Source organism: Salvia splendens, chromosome 4 (genome assembly GCF_004379255.2).
Source record: "Salvia splendens isolate huo1 chromosome 4, SspV2, whole genome shotgun sequence".
In the NCBI taxonomy this organism is placed as follows: domain Eukaryota; kingdom Viridiplantae; phylum Streptophyta; class Magnoliopsida; order Lamiales; family Lamiaceae; genus Salvia; species Salvia splendens.
The window spans coordinates 36,422,486-36,446,301 of record NC_056035.1 but is presented as its reverse complement, the minus strand read 5'-3'; the positions used below and the strand labels follow the sequence as shown (position 1 = coordinate 36,446,301).

Here is a 23,816-nt window from a genome sequence, read left to right as displayed (position 1 = left end):
AAAATTTATTTAACGTGGTTTTAGTATACACCAATAATTGACACTATTTGCTATTATGATAATTATCCATCCAAATGAATATAAATCATCAAATATTAGTAGAGTTTGATAACTTCTCAACCGAAAGAACATTTAAATGCATCACATGTTTGTGAAAAGGCCAAAGGAATGAAAAACAAGTTAGTATTATTATTTGCAGAAAAAATGAAAAATTAGAAGAGAAACGATAAAACAGAAGAAGATAGAGGAGTGCGAGTGGGTAGATTTGATGGCGGCGATGATCAAGAAAGCGTCGAAGGATCTCATCGAAGAGGCTCGGAGATGGGCTGCCATGAAACAGAACGGCGTCAGCCTCCGTTACATGACGGAATTCGGCTCCCGCCCCACGCCCCGCAATCTCCTCATTTCTGCTCAATTCCTCCACAAGGAGCTCCCAATTCGCATCGCCCGCCGCGCCGTCGAGCTCGAGTCCCTCCCCTACGGCCTCTCCCTCAAACCCGCCGTTTTGAAGGTTACTTTCCCTAAATTCAATCGGAATTTTGATCATTCTTCTCATACCTTTTGATAATGATAAATTTTGATTGGCTTGATCTGGCATGGCCCAATTTGTTTTGGCATGTTTGAATCTGAAGTAATTGTGAGGCTGATTGGAGTTTGCTGTTTCGTAATTGATTTGCATTAGTATCTGTGGAGGGAGGAATACTACTTACTATATTGCCCCAATCTACAGCGGCTTTAACTAAAAAATTGTTTTTTTTCCCTTTACTTTCTAAAGAAAAAAAGGAAAAGGGGTACAGACCTTGTCTTTTTTAATTGCTATTAGAGGAAAACTTAGACGACAATCTTCGATCTGAAGGTGTCAGTGAGATTCTCGACATCAATACTTTATTATCTGTATTACGTTTGTTATATATCCCATTCTTTTTGCTAGAGAAGACAGCCTTCAGCTAGTGTTTTCTTTATCAACTACCGTTTGAAAGTTTTGACCTGGTGTAGTAATGTTGGTTGTTATTTTAATGAGATTAACGCATTTTAAGTTGACTTTAATCCATAGACTTCTACGACATTTAATCTTCAACACAGCACCGGCCGGCCTAGTTAATCTGAAAACAATTATCCATCTAATATAGAAAATGTCTAGAAAGCGATTACTAGGAATCATTTTACCAAAAACTGATATTGTGATTGCAATATGTTCTAGTTTTTAGTCTTGGTGTGTGTGGTGAATAATTGTGTTTTTAGTCATTCGCTGGTGTATTTTATTAGCATTAAAGTTACACGTGCCCTTTCTAGCTACAGACGCAGGCAGTGTTGTTCCTAGGTCGTCTATCTTTGTCACTGGTGACTCTGTCCAAGTGTCCTATAAGTCTGAGTCTGAGTTTGTTGTTTTATGTGAGATTGCATTATTTGTGTATGTTATAAGGTTGAAAAATTCCTAGTTCATTTGTAGGATATCGATTTCTTAGGTACACGTTATTTAAAATTCCATTTTGATATATGAATGTTTATGTATCCCAACTTCCTATTCTAGGTAAGAGATTGGTATTTGGAGTCCTTCCGTGATGTTAGATCCATTCCGGAAATTAAGGATAACAGCGATGAGTTGGATTTCACACAAATGATTAAGATGGTTAAAGTCAGACACAACAATGTGGTCCCTATGATGGCTTTGGGAGTGCAACAGTTGAAAAAAGATCTGAATCGTAAAATTGGTGATGAGGGTCTGGATGAAATCCATCAATTTCTGGATCGGTTTTATATGTCTAGAATTGGGATCCGCATGCTTATTGGTTAGCCCCACTTCCTCTGTCGGCTTATTTTATTTTTTATTGGTGCATCCACCCTTATGATCATGATACTGAATTTTTGCATTGGAAGAAAACTGAGCTAAACCAGTTTCTTATTCCATTAAAAAATATTATGGGTAAATCAGGGCAGCATGTCGCCTTGCATGATCCGGATCCACCTCCTGATTGTGTTGGATATATACATACAAAAATGTCCCCGGTTGAGGTTGCAAGAAATGCTAGTGAGGATGCCCGTTCCATTTGCTTGCGAGAATATGGCAGTGCCCCAGATATTAACATCTATGGAGACCCTAAGTTCACATTTCCGTCAGTATTTTACTTTTCCACTTTCTGTATATTTAACACCAAAGGCTGCATTGCATTCTTTCATCGTCTGTGTTTCGTTCTTGTGGGATGTGCAGTGCCTGAACTTTTAGATGTCTGCTCTTGGATTTCGACCCTTTATTTACTGTTTCAAAATCTTTTTCTGTGGCAGTTACGTTCCCACTCACTTGCATCTGATGGTGTTTGAGTTGGTAAAGAATTCCTTGCGTGCTGTTCAAGAACAATACATGGACTCAGACAAGGTTGCACCTCCTGTGAGAATAATAGTTGCTGATGGATTGGAGGACGTAACAATTAAGGCAGGCTCAGTCTCGATACCTTCCTGTTACAGGGTTGAGACATTCATACCATTCACTATGCTTATATTCTGTTTTATCATCTTATGCCTATAGGTATCGGATGAAGGAGGTGGTATAGCCAGAAGCGGTCTTTCAAAGATTTTCACATATCTGTATAGTACTGCAAAAAATCCTCTCGATGAGTCAGGCGTTGACCCTGATACAGCAACAACTATGGCAGGTTATGGTTACGGTCTTCCTATTAGCCGTTTGTACGCCAGGTACTTTGGAGGGGATCTGCAAATTATCTCCATGGAAGGATATGGTAAACATTCTCCACTTATGTGTCCCAATGTCAATTTGTATTGGATTTGATCTGAAATTGTATGATCCGGCTTTACAGGGACCGATGCTTACCTCCATCTGTCGCGGTTGGGAGATTCTCAAGAACCCCTTCCTTGAGCTCAAGTGGATAAATACCATTCTTGAGAATGATATATAGAGACACAAGATGAGTATTCTTCTTGTATGTGGTCTTTGTTGTTATTTTTAGTGTAATAAAATAAATGCATGGGGTTGGGGCTTTGAAGAAACTTTAGCCTCTATGCTTTCAACAAAAAGTCTAATTTATGGCCAAATCTTTGGTTGGCTCCTCTGAATAGAATGGAGATATATGTATGTGTAAATAACTGCTCCAGATAAAATATTACTTAAGTTTGCAAATGAATATTAATAAGAGTTGCTAATTTTTCATTGGTTAAAAAGGATACATATTCCATTTCAATCATTACCTTTCTAGCATTTCATTGGTTATAATTGAAAATGATATACATGTTCAACCATTACATTGTAAAGTGTGTTTGAGAATCATCACCTTGCTAATTTTTCATTGGTTATAAAGGATGTACATGTTCCAATTCAATCATACATAGTAGTGTATTTGAGACTTTGTAAAGTTTGGTTTTATAATCAAAGATAATAGTATCCAAGCCTCCTGGCTCAACTGGTTGAGAAGGGAGGCAAGGATATGGCGCCATCCAGGAGGTCCTGAGTTCGAATACTGGATGGCGCAAATTTGGGATTAATTTCTCTGTGGGCCCAAGGCTTGTTGCCTTGGGACTTTGCAAGCATACGGGCCTGGACCAGTCTAAGGGTGGGTTAAGCAGCTAGTTCGTGGGCCACCAGGGAAAGGGAGAGGCCGGTGCTTGGCCTGGACCCGTCTGAGGGTGGGTTAAGCGACTAGTTCGTGGGCCACGAGGGGCAGGAGGAGGCTAGTTCGGAAAGGGAGAGGCCGGTGCTTGGCCTGGACCCGTCTGAGGGTGGGTTAAGCGACTAGTTCGTGGGCCACGAGGGGCAGGAGGAGGCTAGTTCGGACGTGACCACGAGGGCATGCAAGAGGCTGGTTCGCTTGCCAATGTATCTCGAACTCCGATGTGTGTGTAAAAAAAAATCAAAGATAATAGTGAGAGACCGAATATATACTAGTAATAAATAAAATGAATCTTAGTTAAAAAGTAAATCACTAATATAGAATTTTATATTAAGTAGTACTATATTTAATTATATAGATTAAATTTAAGATAATTTTAGTAGGGTTTGGTAAATAAGATTAAACCAATATTTATCTCATTTTATTAGTAAAAAACTAAAATAAGTAAAAATGAGTAATCAATCAAATACAATTAAAATTGATTAATCATGCATCCGCCCGACTTTGAGAATTTGCACACAAGATTAATAAACATAGTCTGAATTTGGTCATTTTGTACTATGCATATCAAATTTTGTGTGTGCACGGTGCTAACATTGCACGCACTTTTGATACGTATGGTATGAGTTGCATCGAATCATACTAACCATATTACACTATGCGAGTGCACAACCTTTGCAGAGTTGGGATATATGCTATGAATTGTACATTATTTGATGCTATGCGTACCAAAATTGTGTGCGCATAAGGTGATATGTGTGGTGAATTCAACCAATCCATCAACTTGTGTTTTTTTAACTAAATTCTCGCTGATTCCATGATTGTCGGAATTTTTTCTAGATTGGTACTTCAAAATTTGAATCCAAAAACAAAAAAAAAAAGTTTGTCATGACAATAGTACAAAAATTACAGAGAAAAAATAGAGAATAAAAATGTATTCAATTTTTCATGTACATTTCTTTAAAGAAAATACTCCCTCCGTCCCACATAATTTTACCCATTTCACTTTTACCATTTTTGGTAGTGGACCCCACATTCCACTAACTCATTCCTACTCACATTTAATTATAAAACTAATATATAAAAGTAGGACTCACATTCCACTAACTTTTTCAACTCACTTTTCATTATATTTCTTAAAACCCGTGCCCGGTCAAAGTGTCCCAAATTATGTGGGACGGAGGGAGTAACATTTTATCTACAAATAAAAACTCAAAGAATTACAAATAAGTAGTACTATATGAATATAAAGCATACGGGCTCTAAAAACTTGTTAATGACATTATATCATACTTGATCTCTTTGCATAGCTTCTATAGTCTTTAAAAGAGATATTTGTTTCCTTATATATATTGGAGTCGACAGTTATGGGTCCGCGACTATGATGTTGACTGTTGAGGGACAAAATAAGATTGAGAGGGAAATAAAAGTATTTTATATACTGAAAATGAGTGTTAGGATCAAAATTGGGTATATAATTCAAATTTTGGTATGTGATATTCTAGAAAATAAGACAAAAACTGAATCAAACAAAACACGGATTTGCAAATTACAATCAATGTGTGTAGTTAGTAGTACATTATTGCAGAGTCATATTATGGTGGTAGTAGATCATCCTTTCATACTATAACATCAATGTAATTCAAATGTGGTTGAATATATAGATTGCAATTGCAAGTACTACAAAAAAATACTCATCCCATTCTTAATTCATACTACTAGTAGAAAGGAATATGATCAGAGGCTTGCACGCATCAAAACTATGCATGCATCTCAAGCCCAGGCCAAACTACCAATCCAAAACAAAAAGGTGAGAAGGAAAAAAAAGAGGCATTGCATCTTGCACCAGTCCAAGCTTGAATCTCTCAAGAAAATGGGCATCGCTTGACTTAATAGGATCGTGGTAACAATATTTTCTGATTAAAATTTAGGGGAATATCTACTAAAATTACGCCCCCTTAATGTAAAATTTATAAATTGGCCATGTTTAAATTAGTGGTAGTACTAAATTAAGTATGTAGGTACTAGAATTACACACCTCCGCATTTCTAACTATCCGCAAAGCCACTAGTAATTTGCAATCATGTACATCTATATATAGATCAAGATCACAACTAATTAAATTAAAATTATCTCTTAATCAAACAAACATGAATTGGCGCAAGTTGATAATCATATGCGCGGCTGCAGCCTTCCTGCAGCATGACCACCTCGCCGCGGCTGCGGAAGGCGGCGGCAGCGTGGACGAGGGCGAGGCGCTGGAGGCGCTGGGGACAGCCCCGGTGGAGAAAATCTGCTCGTTCACGAGCAACGCGGAGTCGTGCAGCGCCGCCCTGACCCCGGTGGCGAGCAACAAGTCCGCGGGGCTGACGGACTACCTGATGGCCGCGATCAAGGTGGCCAAGCAGGAGGTGGAGATTGCGAAGGAGCGCCCCGCCGAGATCGGCAAGGCTGCCACCAAGCCGCAGGAGAAGATGGCGGTGGACGACTGCAAGGAGCTCCTCCAGTTCGCGGTGGAGGAGCTGCAGGAATCCATGACGGCGGTCGGGGAGAGCAGCGTCGACACCATCGCCGAGAGGGAGGCCGAGCTCAAGAACTGGCTCAGCGCCGTCCTCTCTTACCACGAGACCTGTAAAGACGGCTTCGAAACGCCCGAGCTCAAGGACGGGATATCCAACGGGCTGTTGAATGCCACCGAGCTCACGGATAATGCGCTCTCGATTGTGGCGTCAATATCGAACATTACCAAGTCGTTGGACGGGAAGAGCTTGCCCGATGAAACGAAGACGCTGCTCAACGGGTTCCCGTCGTGGATGAAGCCCGGGGACCGGAAGCTTCTCGCGATCGGAGGGGAGCCCGAGCCCAACGCCGTGGTGGCGCAGGACGGGAGCGGCCAGTATAAGACCATTCAGGCAGCGCTCGACGCGTATCCTAAAGGCGGTGTTCAGGGAAGGTAATATATATATCTCGAGTTCGAGTCCTTTCAAATTTCTACTCTACTATCTTTGTTTATAAGGAAAAAATGGGTAGCATAATTGGGGCATGCATAGGGTGGGGAAAAATACCGCATTTACCGTACTAAAAAAATATCAAAAATACAGGTTTTTCGATATACCGCAATTTTTAATCCGGTATGATACCGTACCAAAATCTTTCGATACGATAACAATATCAATTTTCCCATACCTCGGTATATCGTGGTATACCATACCTACACACCCCAAGGCACGCATACATCTTATAAACTTAATGTTTGTATTAGGAGTGAAAATTTTATATCTATTCGTTCATTTAACTATATATGTGGTGATAGGTATGTGATATATGTGAAGGCGGGAGTGTACGACGAGTATATCACTGTGACAAAAGATCAAGTCAATATATTCATGTACGGAGATGGCCCAAGAAAATCGATCGTGACCGGAAAGAAGTGCTTCACTGACGGCGTCTCGACCTTCCAGACCGCCTCGTTCAGCGCGATTGGCAACGGCTTCATCTGCAAGTCGATGGGCTTCCGCAACACGGCCGGGGCGCAGGGGCACCAGGCCGTGGCACTACGCGTGCAATCCGACATGGCGGCCTTCTACAATTGCCGAATGGATGGGTTCCAAGACACACTATACATCCAGACGCATCGGCAGTTCTACCGCAACTGCCTTGTCTCGGGCACGGTGGACTTCATCTTCGGGGACTCGGCCACCATCCTGCAGAATTGCCTCATCATAGTGAGGAAGCCGATGGACAAGCAGAAGAACACGGTGACTGCCCAAGGGAGGATCAAGAAGAACGAGCCGACAGGGATTGTGATCCAGAACTGTAAGATCGTCCCGGAGAAGAAGCTGGACCCGGTCAGGATGCAGATTCCAACCTATCTAGGGAGGCCATGGAAGGAGAACTCGATGACCTTGGTGATGGAGTCTTGGTTGGCTGATTTCATTCAACCGGAAGGGTGGCTGCCGTGGGCTGGCACCTTCGCTCTTGACACGTTGTTTTACCGGGAGTATAACAACCGTGGGCCAGGGAGCCCCACGGACAAGAGGGTGAACTGGAAGGGGTACGCCGTGATGACTAATAAGGATGAAGCTCAGAGGTACACTGTTGGACCCTTCCTACAAGGAGACCAGTGGCTACCGGCCACCACCGTCCCCTTCTCCGTCGGCCTTGCTTACTAGATGTTCATTGCATAGTCATAGGATGCGGAGGAGGATGAATCTTACTAGTTTCCTGTCAACCCACCGCATGTACTCAAATAATGCACTATTCTTGCCTTTTTCCATCAATAAATAAACGATTTTCAAGACTCTTGACTATATGGGTATTAAAACTGGAAACAAACTTCTCTAATTTTGGCATAAAACCTTGTGTATTTATTAGAGAAACATGAAAACAAGACAATCAAGGATTGATTCTAATACAACTATCACAACCCTTCCATCTTCTATTTAGAGCTCGTATCCTTAAACCAAATACAATTCATAAAACCACCATTTCAAAACAGACCTTGCTCTAATGCCTCAAACCGAATTAAAAAAATAGCGTTCAGCCCTCAATCTGCTGCCATGAAGGGGTCTATATCACCATGATCAGCTACTATAGGTTCCAGTTGTGATGGATCCTCGTCTTCTGGTGCAAAATAAGTAGGAAATGGAAGTAAAGTGACGTCTGGCTTCTTGTACACAGCATCTTTTATGAAGACAAAATTTCCTGTAGCGCCTGGGACCTGAAAAGTAGGAAATTTATTAAAGATATTATGAAAGGAAAAGATGAAAATAGCATAACTAGCTATAACTTATCAGCTGCTTCGAACATTGGATGCAGACGGAAAAGAAAGCAGTACCTGGCCTCTCACCCACATCAGGTTCCTTGCCGGGTCAATTTTGTAAACCCAAACATTTTTAACTGTTCTCTGTTCAACACCCATGTGCCCAGGCATCTTCTTTCCCTTGAAAACCTGTAAGCAAAGATAGAATAGCAAATTACAATATGCAAACACCACAAAGCCATGGACAGTCCTTAAAACGGCTTACTCAAACAGACCAATGTGAAAGTCTAAAACCGCATATATTATTATAATCCTACTGGTTTATAGATTCTCAAAGCCTAAGATACATAATCTCCTTATTGTAATGGATACTAAACTTTTACAATCAGGCTATGCCAAAAAAATGATATATAGGCACTAATATCGTATATACTAATATATGGAATACCTCTCTTTGGCCACCACTTTATTAAAGTCAGACCTAAGTTTGCTGGTAGCACACACACATATATATATATATATATATATATATATATATATATATATATATATATATATATATATATATATATACTTCCAGCAGTAGATATGCAAATAGATCAGTGATTACAAAAGACAATCAATGAGAAAAATGTTGCAAGAAACTACCAAGTGATCAACTAGTGCATCAATGCTACCAAAAGAGCAGCTTGAAACGTTCAAAACATGTCCCTTGCATGAAAAGAATGCCAGGCAGTCCATAAAATAAAGGAACTTCAAGCATGCCAAATTACTCGGTGCATGTTTGCAACTATGAACTATAAGCACCTCAGCGACCTTTTTCCCTTTTTTTCTAAACAACTCTGTATATTGCACGTTTACCAAGGATAGTTATCAACTTCAAATCTATTAAACAGTTTTCTACTTTCTTACAGCTCGGTAATATCTCGTATGTATGATGCAACAAACCATCCCACCAAATTGTAGTGATTTTGATCCATTGATAGAAAGAGTACCCAAATATGATGTAAAAGTTCAGTATAATAACAAAATGAAAGGGAATAAGGAGCAGCAGTATGCTGCTAAAATTTAGTAAAACATACGAACTTATAGATTCCATAAGGCTACAAGCGTAACAATTCATAAATGACAATCCATACCTTTCCTGGCGCATCCCTTTGACCAGTAGAGCCGATACTTCGATGTGACAATGATGCACCATGTGATGCAGGCATACCTTTAAATCCCCACCTTTTCATACCACCCTATGGACAAAACAATAATTTATTGTTGTTCAGGTCATGGAGAAGGGTCATTTTTAAAAGACTGACATGCATTTCTCAACATATGTTACTTAAGCAAACTAGGATGAAGACAAGGAAAAGACTGAACTTCAAGAAAAATGACAATTCATGACAAGTATTAAAGTATACAATTTTTTTCCAGCAGAGATGCTTCAAGATAATCAGTTTATACAGATAGTTAAGCACATTACATAAGTCTACTGCTAACCATTACATCACCGCTTAAATTTCTAATAATTTTCCATTAATCTAATGAAACAAACTGCAGAGAAAAAGTTTTACGAATGAAGCAGAAAACGGATATAGGTGAAAATGGAGTTCACTGTCACCTGAAACCCCTTCCCTTTTGTAATTCCGGTTACATCAACATATTGCCCCGGTACAAAATGGCGGACATCTAGTGTCGTTCCAACGGGAAGAAGAGCATCCTCAGTCACTGGAAACTCCCTGAGCTTCCTTTTCATGGGCACACCTTGAGCTCTAAAATGACCTACTTCAGGCTTTCTCAAATGCTTCTCCTTTTTTTGTCCACATCCAATCTAGCTACCACCATACGACTAAATGTTAAACCCATTGAGGAGTTGATATCACATAAGAAAAACAAAACTTTCCAGAGACTACAAAATATATTAACCAAATCCCGAATGATCATATCTGCAAATTCCAAATCATAAGGGTTCCCACACACTAGGCGAGGATCAAGCACCTAAAGTGAAGTCCCAAACATCAATTTTATCAACTTAGCACTCAGGAATTGGAAATGCAAAACCACTCAGCTGATGTTCAAAATAGAAATAATTTTAAGGCCAACATTTGTTCTTGGTTACCAACCATCAATATGAAGAATTGACTTTTCTATTCCAATTACACAACCAATCGGCTAAATTAAAAAAATTATTGAACTCAGCACATAATGATCTACAATTTTCTCTAAACAGAAGTTCCAAACCTCAATTTGACCATATTAAACATCGCAAGAAAACAAACTATTCATGCTGATGTTCAAGATAGAAATAGAGTAAACCCTAAGGCTGAGAAACAACTAGCTGAAGGAAACTACTATTCTGTTGAACAAGGAAGGTATGGCAACAAAGAAAAGGGAATGCTAGTGCAAAAATGAACCTGAAGCGCACAAAAGCCTTCGGTTTCGGGGAGCTTGACTTGGGAGACGATGTTATCATCCATCCAGAGAATGGTAATAGGAACCCTGGCGCCCCACTTGTCCCAGAGCGCCGTCATTCCACATTTAACGGCGATGGTGCCAGTGCGCCTGGAATCGGGAGTCATGACGCCGGGTTTGGGGTCGATGATTCGAGATGCGGTGGTTTCAAATTCTGGCTCGGCGGTGAAGCTCCGCCGCTGGGAAAATGATAGGGATCTAAGAGGAGGACCGGCGGAGAGGAGGTGACTGACACGAGAAACGAGGCCTCTCGAAGCGGCCGCCATTATCGAGTTGATTGATGATTGATTTGTTGTTGTTATGGTTGGGGATTCTGGGGTTTTAGCTCCGTCGGTGACATGAGAAAGATGAGTTTACCTGAGGTGTGGTTGTAGGGTTTTAGTGCTCAAGGGTTATGTTCCTCTACTTCGCCCACAGTTTTTCCTTTCGTGAAATCGCCTCAATTTTTCTCCCTGTTTATAAATTTTTCTATTATCTACACTACATTTCCTCGATTTCGCGATACGAAAATTAGTACTGTAAGTTATACTCCTAATAATTAATTTTATTTATAAACAGATTAAGATAAATAGAGAATAGTGATACTATTTTTAATTTATCAATCCAAATGAAAAATAGAATAATGATGATTGGGAAATTAAAGAAAATAAAAGAGAAAAAAATGGAGATGAGACACTTCCTAACTTTTGGATATACTGTATTTCTCACCACAATAATGAACTTATTTTATAAGACAAAATTAATTTCATTACGTGTATTGCTTTTTTTAAAAAAATTAACCAATATTAAAAACTGACTTTATAAGAAGAAAAAAAATTGTAACTTAATTATTTGCGTTAGTAATCTTTCAAAAAATAACCAAAATTACAATTAAAAACATCTCCAACCATTCATATTAAATTCAAACTATTTTAGTATATTTGTCCAACCATTCATATTAAATTCAAACTATTTTAGTATATTTGTGTGTTTACTTCAACCATTTACACTAAACTCATACCTTAAAAAATATTATCTATTTTTTCTCATAAAATTTGAAAAAAAAATTAATTTTATTTTAACATAAACCTAAAATTAGATACTAGTACTACTTTTTAACTCAAAAACCAAAAATAGATTGATTCTTAGTAAGATTGAAGCTAATTGCTTATCTCATTTCCGGTTCTACGTTCTAATGATGCATCTTTTGAGATAATTTAGAAGGACGGAGAGAAAGTTAAAAGCATCTTTTAAACGAAAGATGAAACATAAATCATGGATCAACTAAGCCCTCCCGGGGACTTTCTTAAATTCCTACATTGCATTTGCGGGTAAAAGAGTAATTGAACAAACATTGAATAAAACAGTACCCGAAGGTTCACAAGCGGCTGAATATTTATTCCAGAAGGGCTTCTTACGGCTAGATCCAATCTCCTGGTCCCTGCGGAAAGGAAAAAGAATTTCACGCTCTTCCTTTCGGGAAGGGAGGATTAGGGAAATCCTATTGAAAAATCATCACAAACCTCCCTTTTTTCTTTTCTATTGCAATTTCTGGATTATTATATGATGATTTTTGAACTTTCCATATATAGAAAAGAAATAGAAAGAGATAGACTAGAAATGACATCTTTTAAAATGTATTAAGGGACACGACTCCTCAAAAAAAATGTCCTACCACAGTAGTAGTATTTTTTAAGTGTAAATTAGTGTTCAATAATTATATGGAGAGATGTTAATTGTAATATATGAAGAGATCAGAGTGAAAATAAATCAAATACAGGTTTATATTAGACCCTCTCCAGTTGGGGACCCAAACAATACAATCAGGTGTGTTCCAATAATTGGTTAGAAAATTTAGATAGATTTGAGAACTTGATTACTTCCAACAAAAAATAGTTAGTTGAATTTGATTGTTGAAATGATGCATCACCGATGTAGGGCGATTCAAAGCATGGTCACATTGAAATACTAGATACTTATGTACGAATTCTTGATTTTGGTATCTTAATTATAGAAGTGAAACTATATTTATTGGGTACTACGAAATACTACTCCTCCAGTGATGCAAGATTACAAGTAGAACTAAAGGGTTGAAATGTATAAACAAAATAAAGAGGAAGGATGATTAGAGCTCCTCGTCCTTGATCTTATTTGATTTGAGATTAGATGCAATCGCATCTTTGGCTGCCTCAGCCTTGAGTCTAGCCGCCTCAAATGCCTCCTTCGTCCAACTCACTTCCTCCTCCGCCGTCTTCTTCATATCCCCACCCGCCTTCTCCGAAGCATACTGCCCGCTTCCTGTACAAAAATCAAGTTCAAAAACAGTCTATAAGCTCAACCTCTTGATATGCGGTACACTAAACCAGATTCAACACATAGAACTATAAATTACCGGCGGCCGCGTCGGAGCCGTATTTGGCAGCGTTGGCAGCCTTATCTTTGGTGTACTTGGCAGCGTCGATTGTGGCATCAGAGCCGTGTTTGGCCGCGCTGGCAGCCTTGTCCTTGGCGTACTCGGCAGCGTCGATTGTGGCATCGTAGCCGTGCTTGGCCGCATTGGCAGCCATGTCTTTGGTGTACTTGGCGGCATCGATTGTGGCATCGTAGCCTTGCTCGGCAGCGTTGGCAGACTTGGCCGCACCGTAGCCGTGCTCGGCCGTGTTGGCAGCCTTGTCCTTGGTGTACTTGGCGGCGTCAATTGTGGCGTCGTAGCCGTGCTTGGCCGTGTTGGCAGCCTCGTCTTTGGCGTCGTGGGCGGTGTCGACTGTGGCATCATAACCGTGCTTGGACTTGTCTGCGGCCTTGTCCTTGGCGTCGTCGGCGCTGAAGCCGAGGCCCTCGGAGACCTTGTCTTTGGCCCATTCGGCCCATGACTCGTCCTTGATGGTTGTTGCGGTGCTGCTTCCCACGCCCACTAGCAACACCACCGCCAACAAGAACAACACTAGCTTTGTTGTTGCCTTCATGATTTTACTGAGTTCGTGTAGCTACCCACTACTAGCACAAGCACAAATAAGACCAGCGTCACTACAAGCAATACCCACATATGCGGCATCAACAGCCTCTCCCTCTCCTCTTACAATCGCAAACAAATCGACTTCAATGATGATAGATTTATCGATGAAGCTGATGTTGAATTTGGATGGTCGTGTATATACGTATATATGAAATAAATAAAATACACGAAAACCTCTGCGTACGTTGTGGGAGGGACAAGTGGCACACTGCCTCCAAACGTGGCCACCGGTTACAACCCTCACTTTCCACCTATTCAATCTCCATTATATTCTACTACTCTCTTGCTTCTTAACCTCCTCATTCTTTATCATTTCAAATTTTCAAATATATCATTCTAATTTATTAATTTAAGTTATCATCTCATTTCGTACATTTTAATTTTAACTTTATCTTATTGATCAATTCATCACCTGAATATGCTTAATTGGTTTGTTACAATAGAGAGTATGATCAAATTAGTGCTACATATCCTGCATTGCAATTGCAATTCCAATTCCAATTCCAATTCCAATGAATCAATGGAGAAACTTTCAACTACAAAATTGATTAGTACATGTACATCAACATCACTAACATCGAGTCTAGTCCAGCCTCAAATTTTAACACCATTTTGCTCAACAAGAAAGAAAAACAATCAACTCTCCTACAATCATCTTCAATTTGTATCAACTTACTCTCTCTCTTCTGTCTCTCTCACTCGTGTCTTTATGGAATGGAACACAAACTAAACTAAACTAAAACTAAGCTATAGCTATAGCTAGCTCGCTCCACATGCATGCCTTTTAATTAACAAGTGTGTTTCCTTCCGGTTCTTCTTCCAACAGCCCAACCAACACTGGATGTTGTACCGCCACTTCCTCAATTCCATTCACCTTACTGCACTTGCAATAACACATACACCAATTATGCCAATCAACAAACAACCAACACCACAATAAGAATAAGATTTTAACCAATAAAAGTTAAATATGCATGCTACTAGTATATGATTATGATACTCATTCAATCTTCTTACTTGCAAGTCTTCTTATTGTGGCCCAAGCCCTTGCACTTGCTGCATTGCAGCTGCCGTTTAATAATATCCACAGATTCAACCAGTTTCAGCTTTGGCCTGCCCGGTGGCCGTTTTGTAGGAGGCGGCGTCACAAGTGCAGCCTCACTTGTCTCCGGTTTCTCCACATTTGGCATCGGGTTTATAGACTCTGCGTAGCTTGCGCGGTAACAGTCTGCTGTGAAGAATCTTGAGCAATAATCATACACGTTATTCCCAAGAACTGCTACGGCATGGCAGCAAGGCAATCCACTCAGCTGCCACCCTTTGCAACTACAATCCCAGTTCCCAATATCAACTGCCTCAACCGAGTTATCACCACGCACCTCGAATGTACTGCCATGTGATAGCAATACTTGGAGGTTTCTTGCTTTCAAATTCTCTTGTGCAAGTTTCTCCTCCATACAAGGTGTCAACCTAGTCACCCATTGGCTTGATTCAAGTCGTCTTCTGTATATTAACTCCATGATCTTCCCACGCAGCACGTCAACCATCTGCGTTATAGGCAGCTCATCAACCTCAGACACCCAATCGTAGAACTCTCTACCAAAATTGGATGTCATGTGGTTATACCTTGCCCCGCCAAAAAACGCATTAGCCCAGTGGTGTGGCTCACTGCTAATAACCCAATTATATGCCTCAACCGAGATAGCCTTTATGTTCTCAACACATCTCTCAAACTCGTCATGTTTCCGTGCAGATGCAGCAGCGTGGAAATCTTGGATCAGGAGGCGCCTTGCATCGTGAGAAAACTGTCCTTTCAGGTCTTTGTTGAGCTTCTCAGCTAGACAACGTACACAATACCCGTGATAGCATTCCTTGCCAAATATATCAAGCAATGACTCCCTAATGCCTTTCTGGAAGTCAGAGACAAAGGTGATCTGTTCTGATGTTGAGAGAGCAGATTTGAGTTGCAACAGAAACCAATGCCAGTTATCCTCTGTTTCTTCATCAACAACAGCAAATGCAACAGGAAAGAAATCGTCATTCCCATCTGCAGCTGTTGCAGCCAATAAGGTTCCTTGATACTTTGAGTAGAGTAGAGTGCTATCAAGAAAAAGAAGAGGACGACACTGATGAAACCCAGCTATTGAGGCACGGAATGATACAAAAAAACGACGGAAGCTGGAATCCTCCTTGGTGCTGAATGCAGCTAGACTACCTGGATTAGTCTCCATTATCTTCTCGCAGAAATATGGCAACTGTGAGTATGCCTCTTTGTATGAGCCCTGAAGCTGCTCTCTTGCAATTTCCTTAGCACGCCAAGCTTGCGTGTAGTTCAACTGAATGCCATAGTCGCGCTTGATATCACTAGCAATGTCCTTTGGCTTATAATTCGGAGAAACTTTCAATTTCTCCTTGATAATGCTTCCTATCCACCCCCTAGTTGCTCTGTAGCCAGCTTTCACAGTTGCTCCCCCACAAGTATGCTCAGGATTCATCTTTTTAATGCATATCAACTGAGTGGTTGCCAACCTCGATGCATATATGCGCCACGGGCAACCTTCTGTCTTGCACTTGGCAGTCACCCTATGGCTGTCATTTTTCTTATATTTGTAGGTGAACCCATGGGCAATTGAGTATTTATGAAGAGCCTCGCGAAACTCAGCAAAAGTGTTGAATCTTTGGTCCACACCAGTGATAATATTCTCCCACTGAGTTGCTGCTCTCCGATGCTTATCTTCATTGCTAAAAGAGCACGCAGCAAGCGGTACAGTTTCAATAGGCTCATCTAAAACAATTGCATCATCGGTTTGCATTAGATCCAAAGGAACATCAGAAGGAATTACTGCAGTCTCAGACACAGTTGTCCTGCTTGACCTGCACAATTTCAGGAAAACGAAAAAATCTGAGCTAGCTGTTTATTAAAATACAGAAAAAACCGCATACGATAATATAACTAGGTAGCTGAAAAGTAGAATTACCTACTGGCAGTGGCCGGCATGTTGGAAACGTTCCGACCAGCGGCTTCTTCAGCTATTACAAAGACCTCAACTTGATCAGCATCCTTAAAGAAGTTAACCATACGCTTGAGGTCCTTGTCTTTAGATATGGTGATCAAGGTCTTTCGATTACCGGGGAGAAAATATTTAATTGCCATGCCATCAGCAGAGCACTGAAAAGTTTCAGCTAGTTCATGCTTAAAATCCTTCAATTGAGTTTGCTGGTCGAGGTCTAGGGCATAAGCTTCACCGCCAGTATAAAATAAGGACCCATCATCTTTGTTTGTTACAAATTCCCCACCAGATTGGCATATGCCTATGATTTTCTTAGTGGCCATAAGCACAACCCCAGCGAATAACAATTGACTTCAACCGCAAATTCTACACAAAGTAATAGTAATGATCACATAAACACAGCAGAGAACAGAATAATGGAATTGGCAGTGAAGAAACAATCACAGTAAATCGAAATCATAAAAGGACGGTCCACGGAGAAAAGTTGAGAAATAGAGAATTCAGCAAAATCAGCGAAAAAAGAAGAGAAAAGTAACAAATTAACCCTAGAAAATTACTCATGAAATCGGGGAAGCAAGGTTTACCTGCAATGAAATTGATGTATGCAGAGATACAATGTTGATGCCACCACAGAGGGAAAGGGTTCCGGAGAGAGAGAAGGCCATCTTCCGGGTCGGGTGGAGAAGTAGCCCGTTTAAACCGATATCGCCTACCACAAATCGGAGCCGTTCATTATTTCATCCTACGCTCCCCTATTATCATCGATTACTGAATAATGTGTGACAAAAGTTTTTTTTTTATATATATTTAGGTTTGTCCTTCAAAAAAGCAACTGATTTATGATTTTATTTAGTCAAATATTGAATACTCATTTGGGGGATATAAAATAAAATCTAAGAAATCCAAATATATCGAATAAAAATTTGATGACCTAATAAGCTATACATACTCAAAATATTTTTCTTATTAAAAAAGATAATTTGACTAAATCAAATTGAAGAAAAAATTTATTCAGCCAAAATTATGCGTGTCAAATTAAATTATTCATCTGGTCAAAGATGGATTAAAAAGTGATTTTTTTTGGTTGGAACTTGGAACTCAGAAAATATATTTATGCTTTTAAATTTTTATTTGATAAATTTTCACCAAACGTCAATGTAGGATTACAAGATTTTTTAAAATAGAACCTAAGAAAATAGTAGTATGAAAATTCATGTAGGATAGAAAATTGCTATGGTGCATTATTCGCTCGAAATGATGGAAATATCATTGTTGTGGAATTCAATACAAGAGATGTAAACACAATAGGTTGTGCAGAAATATCAAAGCCTCCCTTCATACTTTACAAGAAAGAACACTTTGAAGCTGCAACAAGTGAATCCCGTGTCAAAAAAATATCAAAGGCTACTACCAAAATATGAGAGTTTCAAAGTCTACTATCAAAATACAAGAAACTATAAGCATCTTCCTGTCTCCTCAAGTCTCAAAAAATCTGAGTTCTATCATGAACTCTCTTTGCTTTGGGGAATACCAAGCAACAGCTTTTGCCGACCCAAGAACGTGCAACGCGTACTCGACAGCAAATACAGGATCATTCACATTCAAGTACCATTCTTTCTTCAGATCAACACTCACTCCACTATCAACTCTCAAGCTGAAAGGTCCAGCCATCTGCATTTACAAAGAGAGAGGCCAACATAAGCTTCACATATAGGAATATTCACGCACAGCTTTTGCAAGTCTACTTCATGAGCTGAAAATTGAATTAAAACCAACTATGCCTTAATGACTTCACTAAATAAACAAGCGCTGAAACTTTTCAATGCCTGCTACCCTTAAGCACATCGGCCTCGGATATGAAAATGATACTGCCTATGTGCTTGTAAATAAAATACAAACAAACATAATAGTCAATAATAATAAGCCGAGAAATGTAATTTCAGAGCACATGTATAAGAGTGAGATGCAGTGTGCAATATAACAAGCGTTTAGCAGTCTGTATTCAATCTCAAGAGTCAAAAGCTAAGGTTACCTGCTGCTGAAATGAGAGGGTGGCAGAAGGAGTAATTGCCTGAAGTGCTTCCGCAGTTGGTGCTTCAGAATTGTAAAGTTCCCGAGCCACCTTATAGGCCCCATTTATGAATTTGGAGCCCGAAGGTATATCTAGTCGAGCATGAAAGCGGGTAAGGTCCAAAAAGTTCTTTTGGAAATTTCCAAGCTGAGCAGAAAGGGATGCAGATGCAAATAGATCAGCTGAAGCGGCATAATTTGCTCCTTTGGCGCAAAGCCTAAATGTTTCCTCATCTTGTCCACGGGGTGTCAGTGAATTTTCACCAAGGGATGTAGTAATTACAGTACCTAAAGTGAAAAACGAAGCCAAATGTTACTAAGCAAAAATAAAACAAGAATGTTGAACAAATCAAAGGGTCCAAGCAATTGGTTTGGTTTGTTCAAGTTCAAGATAAGCAGCAATGCTCAACAAATAACCTAAGGGCCAGTTTGAGAGGGAAGATACATAAACAAAACGTGATAAGAACACATATTTTAGGTCATTTTTTATCATATAACTCCAAGATAGATGATTTAGCTACTTAGCTATCCTACCAAACTTTCAAGATAAGCAGCAATGCAATATAACTAGTTAGTAAAAATGTGTATGCTTTAACCTTGAAACAAGAGAAATGAATATCGATTACCTAGGATTGTTGATGCTGATACATGAGGATTAGAGAGCAGTATATCATATGGCTGCACCATTCTTGCCTTTGGAGCCTCACTCTTCCAAATGTCAAAGTGTTTGTTGAATGAAAAGGCAGATTTAGCAGAGAGACCAGGAAGTAAAGTGGGAGGAGGAGATATTTGGCTTGGGGTGAGAGGGCGGGGAGAACCTGCATTGTGGCTGATGCAGAAATGACAGCTAGTGGCGGAATGAGGAGCTATTGAACCCACATCCATAGCCAATGTGAATGGCACATCCCAGTAATTACCATCATCATCAACAAAAAGTGATGGAGAAGATGCCTCCACGGTAAGGTTATGATTTTGAAACTGCAACAAGAAACATCACATTAACCTCATTACTAGGATTTCTCCAATCAATCTTTTCAATGGGATATGAAATAACCAAAATTAGCTCAAATGATAGGAGTTATCAAGGGCATTGGGATATCCACAAATTTCCAATCCATCTAAGTAGACAAGATTAACCTATAGTACTAATTTTATCTATAATGGTTAACCTCAAAAGTAAATGCCCGTAACACCATCCTAATCGTTTCCTGTTGGTTGTTATCGATCAAGATGAATATCAATTACTAATAAGTTGCTTGCCTTGTGATGAAAAATTGCCTTTTTCCTTGGAGTTTTGTGGTCAGCTTGTGCTTCTGAAGTGAGCAGCAGAGTATCTCGAGGTGTAATCAACCACTCCCAACACAGATTGAGGCTGTAAAATTGGGGGTCGGAAAAGTGTTTCCAAATGCTCTCCGATTTTTTGAGAGAAGCTGCAAACTTTTGAACATTGAATTGCCCTAGCAATGTTGTAAAACTGCAAGAGAGATGAAATATTTGAATTTGATGAATGAGAGAACGAGAACGGGGAGCTAATTAACCAACCAGGCATCGCGGGCAAAGGAGGGGAGAGAGAGGAGGCGTTGGAGAGAGAATCCAACTCCGTCGGAAAACGAGGGGACGAACGGCGCCGCCATGAACCGTTGCATGAAATCAATTTGTTTGGGACGCGACAGCCTCGCTCCGCGGCTCAATCCCAGCGGAAGAGGAAGATCCCCTGCCACAGGCCGCGCCACTCCGTCCAATGTCGCCGGCGTCGAAGAGTCCAGCTCCCAGAACTCTCCTTCCATCGCCCATCTTAGCTTCTTCATCGTCATCTCAATTACCTTCCATCAACATCACTCTATTCTCCGCGGGTTTTTTTCTTTTTCTGTTCTAAACTAAAACTTAGATTCCGTGATTAAATTTATTCCGGATTTGGAAGAGACGCATGACCCTCATGCGTCTCCTTTTAATGAAACGCATAGCGATTATGCGTGAGACGCATGAGGGTCATGCGTCGCTGTCTTTTTTTTATTTTATTAGACGACGCATAAGCGTCATGCGTCTTAGGGAGAGACGCAAGACGCTTATGCGTCTCTATTTCGAATTAAATCAAACGAGGCAGAGGCAGAGGCAGAATAGACAGAATACGCGAGAGAAAGAGAGGTAGACAAAACTCAGCGATTTCCTTGGCGATTTCTTGGCGATTCCCCTTCATATTTCGGTAAGTTTCCTTCAATCTTTCAACATTCCTCCCTTATTTGTTGTTAATTTGCATATTATTAGGGTTTTTGATAAATTCATTTTAAACTTACTAAATTAGGGTTTATTGAAAAAAATTGTCGTTAATTGTTGTTGGTTTGTTTATATATTTTTCAGAAATCATGTCAGTATTCTTGTGTTTATATTGGGGTGGTAGAATAGTTCAACTTCCTCAAGTGGACATTGGTTATGATCCACCTCGTGCGAGAGCCTCCATCATATTGAATTCGTGCGCTTCATTCTCTGAATTAGTTGCAATGATATGTGCTAAGATAAGAATAGATTCAAATCAACACTCCATCGAAATATCATGGAGGCATTGTTTCTTGGGTACCGGTACGAGTTATGTATGTACTGGGGTTGACAGTGATGAAAGTGTGTTGTTTATGTTCAACAAGGTCCTAAATTCTACGCGGCATATTGAATTATTTGTTGAGTACGCGTCTGTTGGAAATGCCTTAATCCCACCAGTTGTTGAGTATGGTGTTGGATCATCTACGAGGGTTGAACCTATGAGCATTGATTGCGGTATGAATGAGGAAACAGATGTTGCAGATGCTGCTGATGTTGGATTGAATACTCAAGAGAATGTTCAAGATAATGTTGATGTTCATGTTGTACGAGGAGACCTTGATCCACCATTGTCGTCGTCATCATCTGATGATATTTTAAGTGATGATTCATGTGATCTTTCTAGTGATGAGGAGATAGTGTATAAACCCGTCGTGCAAGGTGAACAACCACTTCCAGAATACGTTCACAGTGGGTTGAAATATTTTCACAAACTGCCGAGTGGTCCTTCTGAGGTACCTGAAGTTGGTAATGAACGCAGTACTATGTACTGAGATGAAGAACACCCATATCGGATTAATGCAGGAATAAAATTTGATAGCAAGTTGCATGTGACGACTGCTATTACTATGTGGAGTCTGAGGCAACACCGACAAATTAACTCCACAATAAGTTCATAAATGAAGTCTAAGCTGAAATAATATTCACCTAGCCAGGTCTAATCAGAGATATTTGGTCAAGGTAATGCTCAACCGAGTGTCTAGGAGCATTTCTTATCTGCGTTGTTCCTTTCCACCTATACATAAAATTGATGTAAGAAAATAACCCAAGATGCATAAATAAATAAATATTTAGATATATACCTGGCGCCACATAGTGTATATGGCTCATGCACAACTGATCCTATGAACGAAAGCCTCAATGTGGGCATTCTTTCCCACGCCCATGGACAGTGGCGAACCCAGTAAGAGGTGGGGAAGGGCTTAAGCCCCTCCCAAGAGTTCCATTTACTTGATATTTTTACTTTTAAATTTTTTGAAAATTCTGAAAATCATCATAAGCCCTCACTAAAATATTATTTTAGACGCCTAAATGATCAATGTTGAAAGATAAGGAGGGGCTGAACTAAAGTAAAGTAAAGTATCGAAAATTACAGAGTTGAAAAATGCAGCAACAATGGCTACCGTGTGGTTAATGAAGAAGAAGACGTTTTAAAATAAATATTAATAATATTATATTACTCCTATTAGTAAAGTACCTTGTAAAATGTGTAATGTGTTAAAATGTTGACAGCTGTTCACTTATATACTCTCATAGTATCATTTCAAAACATTTTGTTAAATAAATTGCTGCTTTAGAGGTTGTAAACAAAATTTTAAAATGAATATCAACCAATAGAAAATCTAATTATAGGGTTTCACGACAAAAATCATCATACAAAATATAATTTTAATTTTCTTTCCACGTAATCTATGTAAATTCAATAATTTAAAAGTATTGGACTAGTTTTATATAAAATGTTTATGTATATTTAGTATCGTTGTGTTTTCAATTTTTCATATGACATGGAGCAGTATTATTATATATGTAGCGAAAAGATACTACAACCTTGGTCCGCCATTAGGAGTCTCATTTCTTGGCATCACGGATTTAAGAAGTGTTAAGAAAAGTGGGTGGAAAAAAGTTAGTGGAATATAGGTCTCACTTGTATATATTAGTTTTAAATGAAATATGAGTTAAATGAGTTAGTGAAAGGTGGGGCTCTATTACCATTTATGGTAAAAGTGAACCACGGCTCCTGTTCGCGTACTGACTAAAATGGAAAAACGAGACTCCTATTTGCGGACGGAGAGAGTATTTTATTAGGATAAAATCACTAAGTACAGCCCCTACCAATTAAATTTCCTGCGTCCGCCACTGCCCATGGATAAGAGGAAAGAGTTGGGCGGGCCTATGATCCTTCTGCAGCATGACGCCTATGCGTCATCTAATAAAATAAAAAAAAAAGACCGACGCATGACGCTTATGCGTCTTTACCTGTGACGCATGACGCTCATGCGTCGTTAAAAAAACCGAAAAAAATAGAGCGACGCATGACCCTCATGCGTCTCCCTTAAAGACGCATAATCGTCATGCGTTTCATTAAAAGGAGACGCATGAGGGTCATGCATCTCTCCCAAACTCAGAATAAAAAAAACTCCAATACAATCACGGAATCTAAGTTTTAGTTTAGAACAGAGAAAAAACCCATTCTCCGCTTCTTGCTAAAATCCTAACTCCTAATCCCTACTCTTCTTTCTTTTTTAAGTATTTTTTTCATTTTATTTTTTTGCATTTTTCATTTTATGTATTCTCATATAAAT

At 39.6% G+C, this 23,816-nt stretch overlaps 6 protein-coding genes across 9 annotated transcripts; 2 read left to right on the top strand and 4 right to left on the bottom strand.

Annotated features, from left to right (window-relative positions):
• Positions 1–108: 108 nt before the first annotated feature.
• Positions 109–3,174, top strand: LOC121801398 (pyruvate dehydrogenase (acetyl-transferring) kinase, mitochondrial-like). The gene is made up of 6 exons (XM_042200881.1): positions 109–511; positions 1,532–1,790; positions 1,934–2,114; positions 2,284–2,431; positions 2,525–2,735; positions 2,814–3,174. Exons 1-6 carry the CDS (start codon positions 269–271, stop codon positions 2,870–2,872), a joined length of 1,101 nt encoding a protein of 366 aa, XP_042056815.1. The 5' UTR covers positions 109–268; the 3' UTR covers positions 2,873–3,174.
• Positions 3,175–5,787: 2,613 nt separating this feature from the next.
• Positions 5,788–7,913, top strand: LOC121800218 (pectinesterase-like). The gene is made up of 2 exons (XM_042199802.1): positions 5,788–6,573; positions 6,934–7,913. Exons 1-2 carry the CDS (start codon positions 6,002–6,004, stop codon positions 7,790–7,792), a joined length of 1,431 nt encoding a protein of 476 aa, XP_042055736.1. The 5' UTR covers positions 5,788–6,001; the 3' UTR covers positions 7,793–7,913.
• Positions 7,914–7,938: 25 nt separating this feature from the next.
• On the bottom strand, positions 7,939–11,239 carry LOC121800219 (50S ribosomal protein L3-2, mitochondrial-like). The gene is made up of 5 exons (XM_042199803.1): positions 10,788–11,239; positions 9,995–10,204; positions 9,522–9,626; positions 8,458–8,571; positions 7,939–8,340 (listed from the first exon to the last, which is right to left on the bottom strand). The coding sequence occupies exons 1-5, from the start codon at positions 11,109–11,111 to the stop codon at positions 8,167–8,169; spliced, it is 927 nt and encodes a 308-aa protein (XP_042055737.1). The 5' UTR covers positions 11,112–11,239; the 3' UTR covers positions 7,939–8,166.
• A 1,362-nt stretch (positions 11,240–12,601) lies between these two features.
• LOC121801080 (late embryogenesis abundant protein D-29-like) lies at positions 12,602–13,790 on the bottom strand. The gene is made up of 2 exons (XM_042200542.1): positions 13,217–13,790; positions 12,602–13,122 (listed from the first exon to the last, which is right to left on the bottom strand). The coding sequence occupies exons 1-2, from the start codon at positions 13,788–13,790 to the stop codon at positions 12,950–12,952; spliced, it is 747 nt and encodes a 248-aa protein (XP_042056476.1). The 3' UTR covers positions 12,602–12,949.
• A 545-nt stretch (positions 13,791–14,335) lies between these two features.
• LOC121799748 lies at positions 14,336–17,551 on the bottom strand. Of its 3 annotated transcripts, XM_042199207.1 has the most exons (4): positions 17,436–17,551; positions 16,819–17,217; positions 14,858–16,714; positions 14,336–14,718 (listed from the first exon to the last, which is right to left on the bottom strand). In XM_042199207.1, exons 2-4 carry the CDS (start codon positions 17,172–17,174, stop codon positions 14,625–14,627), a joined length of 2,307 nt encoding a protein of 768 aa, XP_042055141.1. In that variant the 5' UTR covers positions 17,175–17,217; positions 17,436–17,551; the 3' UTR covers positions 14,336–14,624. The 3 variants fall into 3 exon arrangements, with proteins under 3 accessions (XP_042055141.1, XP_042055140.1, XP_042055142.1); XM_042199206.1 differs by lacking the exon at positions 17,436–17,551 and having other exon boundaries at positions 16,819–17,423; XM_042199208.1 differs by lacking the exons at positions 14,336–14,718; positions 17,436–17,551 and having other exon boundaries at positions 14,854–16,714; positions 16,819–17,423.
• A 541-nt stretch (positions 17,552–18,092) lies between these two features.
• On the bottom strand, positions 18,093–23,717 carry LOC121798043 (protein TRIGALACTOSYLDIACYLGLYCEROL 4, chloroplastic-like). 2 transcript variants are annotated; one of them, XM_042196863.1, is made up of 6 exons: positions 23,701–23,717; positions 20,464–20,761; positions 20,182–20,395; positions 19,548–19,899; positions 18,884–19,209; positions 18,093–18,522 (listed from the first exon to the last, which is right to left on the bottom strand). In XM_042196863.1, the coding sequence occupies exons 2-6, from the start codon at positions 20,733–20,735 to the stop codon at positions 18,328–18,330; spliced, it is 1,359 nt and encodes a 452-aa protein (XP_042052797.1). In that variant the 5' UTR covers positions 20,736–20,761; positions 23,701–23,717; the 3' UTR covers positions 18,093–18,327. The 2 variants fall into 2 exon arrangements, with proteins under 2 accessions (XP_042052797.1, XP_042052798.1); XM_042196864.1 differs by lacking the exon at positions 23,701–23,717 and having other exon boundaries at positions 20,464–20,776.
• Between the last annotated feature and the right edge of the window lie 99 nt (positions 23,718–23,816).

What these genes read in the sequence shown, in the direction of transcription:
- LOC121801398 (XM_042200881.1), top strand. Translation starts at nt 269, where the DNA reads ATGGCGGCGATGATCAAGAAAGCGTCGAAGGATCTCATCGAAGAGGCT. An exon ending in TGGGATCCGCATGCTTATTG is followed by an intron (nt 1,791 to 1,933) that starts GTTAGCCCCACT and finishes TGGGTAAATCAG; the next exon opens with GGCAGCATGTCGCCTTGCAT. An exon ending in TGGAGGACGTAACAATTAAG is followed by an intron (nt 2,432 to 2,524) that starts GCAGGCTCAGTC and finishes TTATGCCTATAG; the next exon opens with GTATCGGATGAAGGAGGTGG.
- LOC121800218 (XM_042199802.1), top strand. Translation starts at nt 6,002, where the DNA reads ATGGCCGCGATCAAGGTGGCCAAGCAGGAGGTGGAGATTGCGAAGGAG. An exon ending in AAAGGCGGTGTTCAGGGAAG is followed by an intron (nt 6,574 to 6,933) that starts GTAATATATATA and finishes ATGTGGTGATAG; the next exon opens with GTATGTGATATATGTGAAGG.
- LOC121800219 (XM_042199803.1), bottom strand. Translation starts at nt 11,111, where the DNA reads ATGGCGGCCGCTTCGAGAGGCCTCGTTTCTCGTGTCAGTCACCTCCTC. An exon ending in CAAAAGGGAAGGGGTTTCAG is followed by an intron (nt 9,627 to 9,994) that starts GTGACAGTGAAC and finishes TTTTGTCCATAG; the next exon opens with GGTGGTATGAAAAGGTGGGG. An exon ending in TGATGTGGGTGAGAGGCCAG is followed by an intron (nt 8,341 to 8,457) that starts GTACTGCTTTCT and finishes CCTACTTTTCAG; the next exon opens with GTCCCAGGCGCTACAGGAAA.
- LOC121801080 (XM_042200542.1), bottom strand. Translation starts at nt 13,790, where the DNA reads ATGAAGGCAACAACAAAGCTAGTGTTGTTCTTGTTGGCGGTGGTGTTG. An exon ending in CGGCTCCGACGCGGCCGCCG is followed by an intron (nt 13,123 to 13,216) that starts GTAATTTATAGT and finishes ATTTTTGTACAG; the next exon opens with GAAGCGGGCAGTATGCTTCG.
- LOC121799748 (XM_042199207.1), bottom strand. Translation starts at nt 17,174, where the DNA reads ATGGCCACTAAGAAAATCATAGGCATATGCCAATCTGGTGGGGAATTT. An exon ending in ATGCCGGCCACTGCCAGTAG is followed by an intron (nt 16,715 to 16,818) that starts GTAATTCTACTT and finishes GAAATTGTGCAG; the next exon opens with GTCAAGCAGGACAACTGTGT. An exon ending in CACAATAAGAAGACTTGCAA is followed by an intron (nt 14,719 to 14,857) that starts GTAAGAAGATTG and finishes TTGCAAGTGCAG; the next exon opens with TAAGGTGAATGGAATTGAGG.
- LOC121798043 (XM_042196863.1), bottom strand. Translation starts at nt 20,735, where the DNA reads ATGACGATGAAGAAGCTAAGATGGGCGATGGAAGGAGAGTTCTGGGAG. An exon ending in AGGCAATTTTTCATCACAAG is followed by an intron (nt 19,900 to 20,181) that starts GCAAGCAACTTA and finishes TTCTTGTTGCAG; the next exon opens with TTTCAAAATCATAACCTTAC. An exon ending in ATCAGCATCAACAATCCTAG is followed by an intron (nt 19,210 to 19,547) that starts GTAATCGATATT and finishes TTTTCACTTTAG; the next exon opens with GTACTGTAATTACTACATCC.